This window comes from Coffea eugenioides, chromosome 5 (assembly GCF_003713205.1).
Source record: "Coffea eugenioides isolate CCC68of chromosome 5, Ceug_1.0, whole genome shotgun sequence".
Classification (NCBI taxonomy): Eukaryota; Viridiplantae; Streptophyta; class Magnoliopsida; order Gentianales; family Rubiaceae; genus Coffea; species Coffea eugenioides.
The window spans coordinates 40878673-40891994 of record NC_040039.1 but is presented as its reverse complement, the minus strand read 5'-3'; the positions used below and the strand labels follow the sequence as shown (position 1 = coordinate 40891994).

General features: G+C 33.6%; 2 protein-coding genes across 3 annotated transcripts; both read left to right on the top strand.

The window, feature by feature from the left end:
* Positions 1-1755: 1755 nt before the first annotated feature.
* LOC113771661 (polyubiquitin) lies at positions 1756-2511 on the top strand. The gene has a single exon (XM_027316232.1). It carries the CDS (start codon positions 1756-1758, stop codon positions 2509-2511), a length of 756 nt encoding a protein of 251 aa, XP_027172033.1.
* A 1688-nt stretch (positions 2512-4199) lies between these two features.
* On the top strand, positions 4200-7305 carry LOC113770221 (protein translation factor SUI1 homolog 1-like). Of its 2 annotated transcripts, XM_027314627.1 has the most exons (6): positions 4224-4309; positions 4928-4978; positions 6226-6330; positions 6470-6675; positions 6866-6919; positions 7012-7305. In XM_027314627.1, exons 3-6 carry the CDS (start codon positions 6294-6296, stop codon positions 7054-7056), a joined length of 342 nt encoding a protein of 113 aa, XP_027170428.1. In that variant the 5' UTR covers positions 4224-4309; positions 4928-4978; positions 6226-6293; the 3' UTR covers positions 7057-7305. The 2 variants fall into 2 exon arrangements, with proteins under 2 accessions (XP_027170427.1, XP_027170428.1); XM_027314626.1 differs by lacking the exon at positions 4928-4978 and having other exon boundaries at positions 4200-4309.
* The last annotated feature ends 6017 nt before the right edge of the window (positions 7306-13322 follow it).

Here is a 13322-nt window from a genome sequence, read left to right as displayed (position 1 = left end):
TAGGGGCAGCCCAAAATCGTTTATTTACTTTGATAGAAGCATTTGTGATATCTATGTGAAACTTTTTCTCCATTAAGAGAATAAAAGATTAAAAATTAGACTGGTATATATGTTTCTCTAGATCCAACTCAAGCTGATAAAGATATTACGCAATAATTGCAAGTATCCAAGTTCGACTCTCAAGTCTTCTTCTTTTTCCTATGTAAGATTTACGCCTTATTTTAATTACTTCTGATTGTGTAAAAGTTGATTTTAGAAAATCAAAATAAAAAAAAAGCACAACAATAGATGCTTCTAATTTTCAACTTTTTTAAACTTAAAAAATCTAAAATCAGAATATGAAAAGTAATTGAGATTACACTAAAATAGTTTCGTCAAATTCAGAATCTAATTCGTATCTTCAAAAATCAATTAAGAACAAGGCGTTAGAGTCTCTCGAATTTATAAAAGAATTGTACATGGAAGTAGTGAGCTAGTTTCGCACTGCCTAATTGATCTTGGGTCGGAAAAGTCTTTAGGCTCCTCAAATGAAGCCCATAAGGATCATGGGTCAATAACTGGTATAAAGCAGGCTTTGTGGACAGTGTTAATAGGCTAAGGTCAAAGAAGTATTTAAGGACTTTGAACCAATTTTCTGTACTGCCGAATAAGATTGAGCTTGAAGGTGAATTCCTCACTTAGAACTTGCTCTGGCCTTTTTTTTTTTTTTGTGTCTAGATCAATGTTCATCATAACAGTTGTCAGGCGTCCAATAGTAACTTTCTACCAATTTCAGCCCAATTTGATTTACTAATGTTTCAAATTGTTTCCAGTCTTCACAATGTTTCATTGTACGGTGAATCTCTCCAAAGGTCTAGTCCGCAACTAGAAGGAATCTGTTAACCACTTTGTTAAAAGCAGACACTTTTTATCAATCCTCCATTTCGTTAAAGAAATGCATTTTGAGTAGTCACGGCTCTTAAGCTGCCTTCCCAATTCCTTTCCCCCAAAAATCCTTGTTCCCACATCGGTGGTGATAAGTATATGTGTGTAGGATTTAAGGTACTCAGGTTTACTTATAAGTCAACAATTACCTTTTGAGTAAACTTATAGAGTTATCTTAGATTTTGGGTGTGTGTTTATTATCTATTGTTAAAAGTTAAAGAAATGTATTCATCTATCACTTTCTCTCGCTCCCCATTCCTCTTGTCAACAGAAATTGGATCAGTTGATAAAAATGAATTACTTTTTTATAAATCATGTATTTAAATCTTGCTGCCGATTTAAGAACCGTGATAGTATGATCCTGAGGGCATATTCTCATTATTAATGTGAGAATTGTATTAGTATGGTTTTAAAGGAATATGCTGATCTACGGTGGTAATCAGAATAACCCATCCAAACTTTTAATTATCAAAGAAAAAAAAAATCTCTTGTTCTCTCCCCCCTCTCTCTCTCATTCTCTAGGGTATAATCTTGTTCTAAAGTACATTTTGCATGCCTCAAAATATTCGAGACTAAGTGAACGAAAAAAATTCAGAATGGCCATATATCATACAAATGGTCATACTCATGCCTACGACATGATTCATCATCATAAATTCCACTAATTAGCAATTGGCTAAATCATGACCTTCTTGCAATCAGATCAAATTTCTCATCAGCATGCCTCAGGCTGAGGCTGCTGTGTGACTCCTCTGTTGCCTTTAACTTGATTTCCCTTGACCTCATTTTGGCCAATCAAGAAAATAAGATCACATTCAACTCATTTGCAGCATGAGGGTCACAATTGTGATGGGAGGAAGTGAATTTTCCATTGACGTAGAGCCTCAGGAAACAGTTCTAAATATCAAACAGAAGATAGAGCACTTGCTCAGCATTCCAGTAGCCTCACAAACTCTAGCCATATGGGGTTGGGAATTGATCGATGGACTCGACATGGAAGATTATCCCATCATCAACGAATCCACCAAAATCCATTTGAACATCAACTCCATGCCAGCACTCATTGAAGAACACAGTAAAATCCAAATCACTGTAAAGTTCTCAGCAAGAAAGACTACCTTTGAGGTCGAAAAAACAGAAACTGTTCGAAGCCTGAAAGAGAAAATCCACATCATTGATGGCACCCCAATAAAGAGAATGGCACTGTACTTCTCAGGACAAGAAATGGATGAGGAATTTCGCTATCTAACCAATTATGGTATCTCAGATAAAGCAGAAATCATCGTATTCCTGAAAAGCACAGCTCGAATGATTGCTGATCCTCCTACAAGAAGGCTTAGTCTGGCAGTTCAGACCTCCTCTACATTGCTAAATGCAGCAACCATTCCTTTGGACATTAGCGATTCGAGTACTTTAACTGAGCTGAGACGGTTGCTCGTGACAAACAAAATACTTCCTCCAGATGACTATATTTTCATCCATAAACAGAGAATAATGCGCGAAAATTGTAGTCTGCGATGGCATGGAGTTGGAAATGGAGATTTTCTCTATGTTTTCAAAGGAACTGTTGGACCAGGTCGATTCTGATCTGGTTATTCTTCGTTAGTGTCTCAAATTGTGGGATCTCTTCTGTTTTCCTTTGATCTACTGAAGCTATATGGTTAAGGTTGCATGAATACTCCAGACTGAGAGAAACTGAAAGACTGCATGAGGTTTAGATTTTGGCTCAAAAGAGATGTAGCAGCAATTGTTTTACCACTGAATAATTATCTTGATATTACATCAGCAAATTCTTGCACCACATGATATTGCTCTGTCTGGCTTCTGCAACTGTTTCAAGAATCACGAAACTCATAACTACATTCACAAGAATTTTAACAAATATGGCAACTTGTGGAAATCACCAGGCTGAACCCCCAAAAAAAAAATCCTGGACTCAGTAATATAACTTCTTTACGTGAATTAAAGGCAATGTTACATTCTTAATTTAGTTTATGTAAGTGAATTAAGTCAAAAAAAAAAAAAAGACGGGATCCCCTGTCCCTTATATCTGTCCATTTTTCCTGTCAAATGCAAAACTACGTAGTTCAACTAATTAATACTGTTGATGTGACACATAACATTGAATACATGTTTAGGGAGTGTTTTGTAAATAGATTTCAAATTCAATTTTATCATGAACAGTCTACTTTCTAAATCAACATGACTGAACGTAATTGCAACTCTGACAAACTCAAGGATCTCGTCCTCAAATACTTGCAAAATCTCATCTGAATAATGCAGCTTGAAATTTCAAAAGTAGAAGACAATGGGTACAATTAGGATACTATTGAATTTGAAACCCATCTACCAAATACCCCATAAATATGCATTTAATGTTATGTACCACATCAACAGTATTAATAAGTGGAATTACGTAATTTTGCATTGGACAGAAAAAATGAACAGATATAATGGATAGAGGATTCTGTTTGAAAAAAAAATGGTGAATTAAGTCATTATTCCCTAAAAAAGCCATTAGCTTATGGGATTATGCTCAATGCTTGAGCTTGAGTCTGGTCCAGTAGGTCCGTAAAACTCACTATGAGAGACAGTATTATTAAACCAGACAAATCAGTATTATTAAACCAAACAAAACAGCAAGCGGTGAAACCAAAGATGGATAAAAGACCTTAAACTATAAGATAAATAAGTCTTTTCCAGACCATACAAATGCACGCCAAACCCACGCAAAGGGTTTGATCAAAATATGCCAGATTTTATCAAGAATACAAATCGAATCTATCACGTCTATCGATTATATCTTCTCAATCGTTCCACGCTAACAATCCCACCCTCTCCCATATGCTAAGGTTTGACTAGTCTCTTTGCAATTATGATTTTTCCTTTTTTTTCCTTTTCTTTTCTTCCGCTTTTTTTTGGATGGTTTCTTAAGTCAAGTAACTTCCTTGCAAGTATTATTAAAAAGAGTAAAAAAAAAAAAAGAAAACTAATAAATTTGCTTCCAAATTGACCTGATTTACTCCCACAATAATTTTTTTTCAGGAAAAGATCGGGTGAAACATTTAAATTTGGTATCAGCTTATCAATTTCCAAAATAACTTCACTCAATCAAAATAAAACAAATTATTTGATGTACAAGGTTTTGACCCCAAAAAAAAAATGAACAAGGAAATCTCCTTATTGATAGAAAAGGATAAGGTGACCCAAAAAAAAAAAAAACCAAGAATTAAAATCAGCAATAAATAAATAAAAATAATAACACAGAGCAAAAATCTGTCTTAAAAGGACGGCCCCCCTTTACGCACACACTTTACCTAATCCTCAAATTCCTCAGCGTCTCACTCTCTGCCCTTCTCTTCTCCCTCAATCATACGTATAAAGGGTATGTGTTCTTGATTCAATAACTTTATTCATCCTGGTTTTTGTTGTATAAGCTTGTTTTCCAATTTGTATATTGTGGGTATGTTAATTACTCAACTTTTTTATTTTCTTTGGGCTTTCTTTTCCGAATTGAGCTGATATTATTAAATTCTGTTTTTTTTTTGTGAATTTTTTTTATCCCTTTTTGTAGCTAGATCGTTGCTTGGTTTTCTGATTAGGAATTAAAGTTTTTGTCTTTTTATGATTATGGTGGAATTATACTAAGTTGATGGAATTGTCTTTTTTTTTTGGTTAAAGATTTATGAATAGTTTCAAATAGAATGGTAAATTAATTTTACATCTGGTATTTGAGAAAAAGAAGCTCAATTTATAAATCAATTAGGCATTTTTAGGTTTCCGTTTTGCTGAAACTTTGATTTGAAACTCTAGACCCACGAAATTGGGAGAAAAAAAAATAAAAGGATGAATCTTTAATAGTATTTGAGTTTCTTCTTGTTTTTTATAGAATGAATTAATATTGCAAGATGGGTATATTACCCTTGCAGCCCTGCTGTATGATAGACTTGTTTGTGATCAAGAACCTGAACAGCATGATCGAATTTAAGCAGTTATTTTGTAGGGCAACTGATATTTAAGCTATTCTTGGTGGTTGTATTGCTCTGATTAAGAGGTTTGGAATCGCTTCATTCGTGTGCTTTCTGTTAGTTATTATTATTAGTAGGCAGATTTAGGCGTCAAAGCATGTGGTTTTCTAGGATAAGCTTTTTATTGTCGATATATGATCGGTTCAGTTAGTTGCAGGTGTAATGTGTTATAGTTTCTTATTTTAAACTTGGATTAGTTTGGTTATGGATTTGTATGCAACTTTAAGAGGTTTGGAATCGCTTCATTCGTGTGCTTTCTGTTAGTTATTATTATTAGTAGGCAGATTTAGGCGTCAAAGCATGTGGTTTGCTAGGATAAGCTTTTTATTGTCGATATATGATCGGTTCAGTTAGTTGCAGGTGTAATGTGTTATAGTTTCTTATTTTAAACTTGGATTAGTTTGGTTATGGATTTGTATGCAACTTTTCTTGCTCTTATCGTGAGCTAAATTATTAACATAATTGAAGCAGTGATTTTGAAGTTTTCTACAATATAAAAGAATTTGACTTTGCTAATTCCTTTCTTCTTGCTGCCATAAGGGTGTCAGGAAACAACAATACATGTGATTTCTTTACGAGAATACACATACATACATATACAAATCCATATACATACATGTAGATATAGATACAAATGTGTATTTGTATATGTATATGTACATGTATATGTATATATAGAGATTGCTTCAATTTTGATTGCTAGGAATGCACATCTCTTTTGTTAAAAAGTATAAAGACATTTTTATATCAATTCTAACTGGAATGCTTTAGCTTTCAAACTGGCATCTTTGGGTCTATCAAGTGATGTATTCTGTGAGGTGTGCCTCTTCAGTTAGAATGGGTCTACTATGTTTTCTTTGCTTCTGGTTTTGTGATAGAGAAGGGTGACCAGTTTATTAGGATAAAGCAAGTCGTATGGGTTTAATTCTAGAACTAACATTCCAGTTGATTGATGTTAATAGCATCCAGTAGTTCAGACATGTTAATTTCTCAAAGAGTTTTCAACCCTTCTGTTTGTCTTTGTGTGATAACCTTTGTACGACAGAACTCCTACAAGGAAATAGACTTTAATTCTGAATCTGTTTTTAAGTTCTTTGAATTGCTGAGTTATTGTGACTTCTTAATGCAGTTAAATGATCAGCATCAATAGTCTCTGAATAAGATGTCAAATTTGTAAAATAATTGTTGTCCTTGAACATTTTTGTTGTTCCTTTACACCATCTTGTGCTTGGATCTATATTTATGATTGACATTCATGTTCCATCTGTTTCAGCTGTTGTCTCTCTGATAAAAGGCCAAGAGTCTTTGATACATCTGTCCTCTGTAAAGCAGTAAAGTTTCATGTCTGAACTCGACATCCAGACTCCAACAACTTTTGGTATATCACTTCTCCGTTTACCCCTTTCTTTGCATAGTTACAAGCCATTAGTAGCGCTGTTTTTCTTTTATCCTCCCTCTGCTACTTCAAACTGGACTAATATGTGAAAATGATCTTGGTTGAATATTGGTGGGAGCAGATCCTTTTGCCGATGCAACTGCTGATGATTCAGGTGCTGGCGCAAAGGAGTATGTCCATGTGCGGGTACAGCAGCGCAATGGAAGGAAAAGCCTGACAACTGTGCAAGGGTTGAGGAAGGAATACAGTTACAATAAGATACTGAAAGATCTCAAGAAAGACTTCTGTTGTAATGGTACTGTTGTCCAAGACCCTGAGCTGGGCAAGGTGATTTATTGCCCTGACTTAAACTTCTGTGACAATTCAGTCAATTCTGGTTCTAGTAAAATGAAGTGCAGGAAGCGTCTTTGGCTTTTTAGGCTTTTTTATTCATTCAATTCAGAATCTGTGAATGGTTTTTTCACTTGTCCGCAATAACTGCGGCTAGAATTCTCATTTCGTCGTTTAATCACGGCAGGTGATTCAACTTCAAGGTGATCAAAGGAAGAACGTCTCTGCCTTCCTTGTCCAGGTAAGATACCATAAGTGCTGTTAAAGTACAATGTTTGTTTTCTGTTTCTCTTCTAGTTCTAGTAAACAAATTCTCTTTTATTGGATCAATAGGCTGGTATTGTGAAGAAGGAGAACATCAAGATTCATGGCTTTTGAGCAACAGCAGATGAATCTTGTCTAGCTTCAGACCTCGGACTTGCATCAGTTACTGCAGTACCCCTTCTGAACGTTATAGTATGTTCTATTATGCAAAACTGTGATGCTATAGGTGTGTTTTTAAACAAGCTTGGCAATTACATTTAGCCGTGCAATTTACTCTGTTTCATTGGTTAAAGGATTAGGTTTCCTGTTGTGGCAACCATCTTTTATGTGCAATGGTATTCATCACTGTTCCACCAGTGCCTATTGCCATTCTGCCGGCACCCATTCTTTTTCCACCACCTGCCCCACTTGAAAAGATTGAACTTGAAATCCAAGCAGCACCCATTCCTTTTCCTCCCCCGCCCCAGTTGAAAAGATTGAACTTGAAATCCAAGAATGAAAGTGAAGACTTGAGCCATAAGAGAGAAGTATGTTTGTTCTTAATTATTGTCCAAATCCACTTGAAAGACAAAATTTGGTACTTTGTAACTGTTACCTTTCTTTCCATTGCTTTTAGCCAATTCACCACTGACAACCGTCCATCGATGTTACAAAGTACCAAATTTTACTAACAAGGCAAACATTCATAATATATGGCTAAAATAATGCCACTTACTTGTGACACAACTGAAATGTACTTTTCAAAATGAAAAACATTGGACTTTTATGTTTTTGTTACAATATTGAACAAGTTATTTGGGATGCATTCCAACTTGTTGAAAATTTTTTACGCCATTCCTACCCCACACACTAGCTTGTTAAGTCACCTTATTTCTGGGATGAGCTTTATCTTGAGGCCTTGTTTGGATTGTGATTTTTGAATAAAAGCTGTTACATTTTTGGTAAATATTCTTTTTATATAATTTTCAATCACCTTTTTATCTCATATATATTATATTCTGAAAACAATCATCGTGTTATCTCATACACGTCACATTCAAAAAAAAATTTACTACAATAATTTTTTCCCAAAAACTCCTCAAAATATTAATGTACTTTCAATAGTTTGAAATCTTGGTCCTTTCTCCATGAGAGTTTAAAAGTCTGAACCACTTCAATTATTTTGGTAAGCGCTCTTTTTAGGACATTGGTGGCATGGATGATGTTACTGTACAAGTTTTTGGGGTCAAGGACTTTTTCAATTATCAGTAGTAATTGGTCCATGCAACACAAATACTATCTAAAACAATATACATACACACTAATGGAGTAACATGCAAAAACAAGACAATAAACAATAGAAAACAGATTTTTAAAACAACACTAAAAAAAAAAAAGTCACCAAACTAACCCTTAAAACATCATAAAAAACAGAAAACATCACTAAGGGAATCCCAGAAATCACTTTTGCCTTTTTGAATGGATTTTTTTAAACATCATTAAAAAATTTTAGAAAATAGATTTTTAATTAACCAATTTATTGACAATCTAATCCCAGAAATCACTTTTTACCTTTTTGAATAGATCATTTATTAAGAAATCACTTCTACGAAAAAACTCAACTTTCTCCATTCTAAAAATTCAACCACTTTTTGGAATCCCTTTTTCACTGTGAATTTCCTAACACCAATAAAAAGCATTCCAGAAAGCCATCTATCACAGGATGAAAAACTTCAATAATCATACTTTAATAAGGAAGCAATTGGAGAATGACAAGCTCCAAACAGAGTGTTATTCAAATTACCTCCCATTAAGAAATGCAGCACCCCATTTTAATATGAAAGCTTTACACTGAAAAGTTTTAGACTTCGCGAAGCATAATAGGCAAAACAAAAGATGCTGGAGAGATACATTATAAGTGCCAAAAAAAAATGTAACTATTTAGATATCATCAAATAGCATTTTGGTCCAAATCTATGCTAACAGACTAATGTTAATACCATATCCTAAATTTCAATGCCACATAGAATTTTCAAAAAACATTGCCAAATTTACCTTTTTCAAGTCAAGACTGATAGTAGACTTGAAAGGGATAATTTTTCATTTTCGCAATAGGATTAACTCCACGACGTTGCATCTTTGGACTTGTATCACTTTCTCGCTTTGTATCCTAAACTTCAATTTTTGACACTTTGCACCCTTAACTTTAATTTGAACACTTTACACCCTAAACTCTAAAGTTTGTCCCATTTAAACCCAATCAATGATTATGTCCACAAAATTAATGAGATAAAGGGTTGTCAAAATTAATGATAATGTACCGTTTTGTTCCAATTAGATCCCTTAGCTTTTTTAACCGTTTTTAGCATATTATCATTTATATATATAGGTTCCATAATATTGTTAGCAAAATTGATGAGATAATAGATGATACAAATTAATGATAATGTATTATTTTATTTTTTGCTATGATACCTTGGCATCTTTTAATTACTTTCAGCACATTATTATTGATTTTTTGATCCTTCATGCTGTTAATTTTGCAAAACTTATTATTGATTGGACTTAAATGGAATAAATTTGAGAGTTTAGGGTATAAAATATCCAAAATTAAGAATTTAAAGCTCAGAGTATCCAAAATTGAAACTTAGAGTGCAAAGCAAGAAATAGATACAAGTTTAGGGGTGCAAAGTGAAGTTTGTCCATCGCAATAATTGCTCTCAGCTTGAGTTGCGACTTGTGACGATATCGTGTACCATGCTGACTAGCTAGCTGACATATTTCCAACCAACTTTGATACATTTGCCCTTTTCACTCGTGTTAATTTGTTTGGTCTAATGAAATAGACTGCTCGGTTTGGCACCTAAAAAAGACGCTTGGAGCTTTGCACGCATTGGGAGTTTCAGGAAGACGCTTGGCCTTTTGTTTTGACGAATAAAAGACAAAGTTACCTAAAATTATGTGGCTATCAAGAGAAGCCAATTAGCAAGATTTTGAAAGAGAAAATTTTCTCTTGCTTGAATTTACACACAAAATTTTTGGCTTCTTAAATGAGCTTAATATCATCTACCTACCCTATCAAATGAGCTTTTTACTTGCTTCTTCTGCAGGTTAACCTTCCTGGAAGAATTTTGTCATGCACGTTATTTATACCTTATTTACACACACTGACTTATTTGCATCATCAACACATTTTTCAATCACCTTTTTATCTCACATACATCACATCAAAAAAGTGCTACAGTATTTTTTCACAAAATTATCTCAAATAATTTACAATCCAAACACACTCATAATCTCCAAGTTTTATGTGCAGTTCTCTTCATAAATCAATCATAATTTGAAACTCAAATAATTGCTATTTTAAAATCCTTCTTATTGTTTTTTCTTTTCTTTTTCCTCCTTTACTCTTTTTATTTAGTGCTCAATGTTCCTGCCCACAACTTAAAGCCAAAGTTTTGTAGTCTACCAATTGGCACATTAGAGGCACTGTTGATAGTAAAACTCTTCACTACAAGCTTTTGAACAGGACAGCTAGGGAAAAGAAAGAAAAGAAAAATTAGCATACTGAGTTTATTATTTTCAAATTAGTATGCATTGATGACAATGTTATGAATTGTTTTTTTTGTTAACATATGTTGCATATAATTAGGGATATGTTATTTGCACTCCATTTTTTTTTAATTGCATTCTCACCATTTGTTTTATTATATATATAGTCCAATAAATGAAAACTATATTATAAAAATGACAGTAAGAGTGTGATTAATAAAAATAAAGTGCAAAAAAACATTTCCGTGTAATTAAATGGTCGCTTTAACCTTGCAAGCTTTGTACAAAAAAAAAAATCTTCTAGAATTAATGGATGTCTCTAAAAATAAAGGTTAATCACAGTTTACCCTCTTTGCTTTGGAATAGTCACACTAACTTTACTGCGCTGACCTTCAATAATAAAGGTATTAAGCTCATGATATCCTATTTTCTAGTTATTCATTAAGAATTAAAGAAACAAATAACAGCGTCATCAGCTATTTTAGGAACTTGCTAATAAGGGTTTATTCTGTGTCATATGAGACACTTTAAAAAAAAAGTGCATCATTGCCTCATTAAAACACATTATTTCTAATGAAGTATCGGCCATAAAAAAGGTAAATGTCAATATGCCCAAAGCTTTTCTTAATTCCAGAATTAGTTATTTTTGGGGATAATCAGGGGTTAACTAGTGATAATATGATCAGAAAACTAGTATTGATGACCTAGCTAGTTCCCTTTTCATTCAAGTTTTTCAGATTTGTGAGTAATAATATTCTTGAAAAGGTATTGAGAAGTCAGAAGTGATTCCCAAGAGCAGATAATTGTTTCTCATAATCAATTTTTATCTTAGATGACTTAAAACAAAATCAAAAGACAATGAGAATACATAAAACAAAACCTTTTATTGGAAAGTAAAAAAAAAAAAAAAAAGCAGAGAGCGAAAAAGATAGAGTCACAGCCCTTAGTGTTCTCCTATATTCATCTTTCCTAAAAATCTATCTATTTACTATATAATAATCTGAATGAAAAAAAAAAAAAAAGTAATCAAAACATTGCAATTCAACAATAGTCTGGGAGAAAGTTTGATATTTACTCATTTACCTAACTAAGCCATCATTGACACTTCCTACTGAGTAATCTTTTTCGGTGATAATATCAATAAAGAGAGGTTTACTATACTTAGGGTGTGCTACTTTGATATAATTGTCTTATCCAGAGGTTTTGATATTATTGTCTTATCCAGAAGCTATGAACCATTATGGTGTTGGACTGTGCGGTGTAGAGGTTGAAAGATGAATAAAATAATTCAATACTCGGATCAAACTCGACTTAATAAGAGTTCGTTCGATTTTGATTCGCTAACTAGTTAAATCAAATTTGAACAGTATTTTATACTCGATAATTTTTGAACTCGATAAAAAATTCGTTCAAATTCGACTCGATAAATAAATAAGCTAAATTTGAACAAAATTTTCAAACTCATTAAAATAACCAAACGAACTTGAACGATAAGGTGTCTAGGTTAATTAGACTCATTTCCACCTCTAGTACGGCTCTGCTACCTTTTTCATAATTCAGTGAACATATGCTATGTTCAGGTTGTTTATTACTTTTTTTTTTTTTTTGCCAGCAACGATACATTTGTATAACATACTCTATCCTAATCTAGGGGGGAGGGGGAGCCTAAGGAGGCTGTGATAGGGGCTAGTTAGGGGGGGAGCCTAAGGAGGCTGTAATAGAGGCTAGTGGGTATACAGACCCAACTAAATTAAGGGAGTATTATGGCACAACCCTTAGATTTTTTTCGCTGCAGGTGAGGTTTAAACCCTCAACTACAGCCCAAGGAGGGACTTAAGTCCCTCCCTGGTGGCCACTGAAACATTGGCCCAGTGGTTTATTAAGCTGTTTATTATGTTATGGATAAGTTGTTCACACCTATAAAAAGTAGGTGGATGTGGGTACGAGGTGGCTTGATCTTATCTTTTAGCTGGCTGTCTCCTTCGCTCTTACAAAACTTAAGCCTTATTTGGTAAGTAAGTTTTTTATCAAATTTATCTACTACAAGTTTTGTATAAAATACTATCAAAATTCAACTATCAAACTCCTTGTCCTCCCTTGTCATTCGCCTTTATAAGGTTTGGATTCTCTCGTTGAATGCAAAAAATAAAATACAAAAAATATTGTATAACTAATAATTAAGTCTCTTTAGTACAAGAGGAAGGGATAAATTGCAAAGTATTAAAAAAAGGTGTGTAAGTTAGAAAGTTTTGGGTTCAAACCTCTCACTTACTTTTTTTTTAAAAAAAGAGTCTTTTCAGTAAACAGGGGATATAAGATTTAAAAAATGAAAACTCCATCAATTGTCTATTTCCCAAATGACAAATGCCAAAGGACATTTGACAAAAAAAAGAAGCCGAAGGAAAAAACTTTAAAGTTTAAATCCTTTTGCCAACCAACAATTTAGCGTGCCAACTACCAATCAAAGAGCACCATCAAGAGAGTTTTAATGGATATAAGTCGAGCAATCAAATCCCTTGGTCTGCATTCTAAAAAATTCAGGTTGTCCTAAAAAATTTGTCAGGTAATGCGTAGGCATCCGTTTGGATTAGTGATGATTTAGTCTCCTCCAAATTCCTTTTGAACCTTTTTATGTCCCCTCTCCTCCTAGTATAGAATAAGAGTAGGTCTAGCCCCCTCCCCTAGTATAGAGCAGGAGTAGGTTTAGAATAAATTCTATGTGTCCGAAAAAAAAAAACTACCAATCAAAGAGCACCCTATACTTTATGCAGCCTTACTAGTGTCAACTACCATTCTTCCTGATTTGCTTTTCTTCACCTCCCATTCTAGTTCAAACATCATGGCAATCA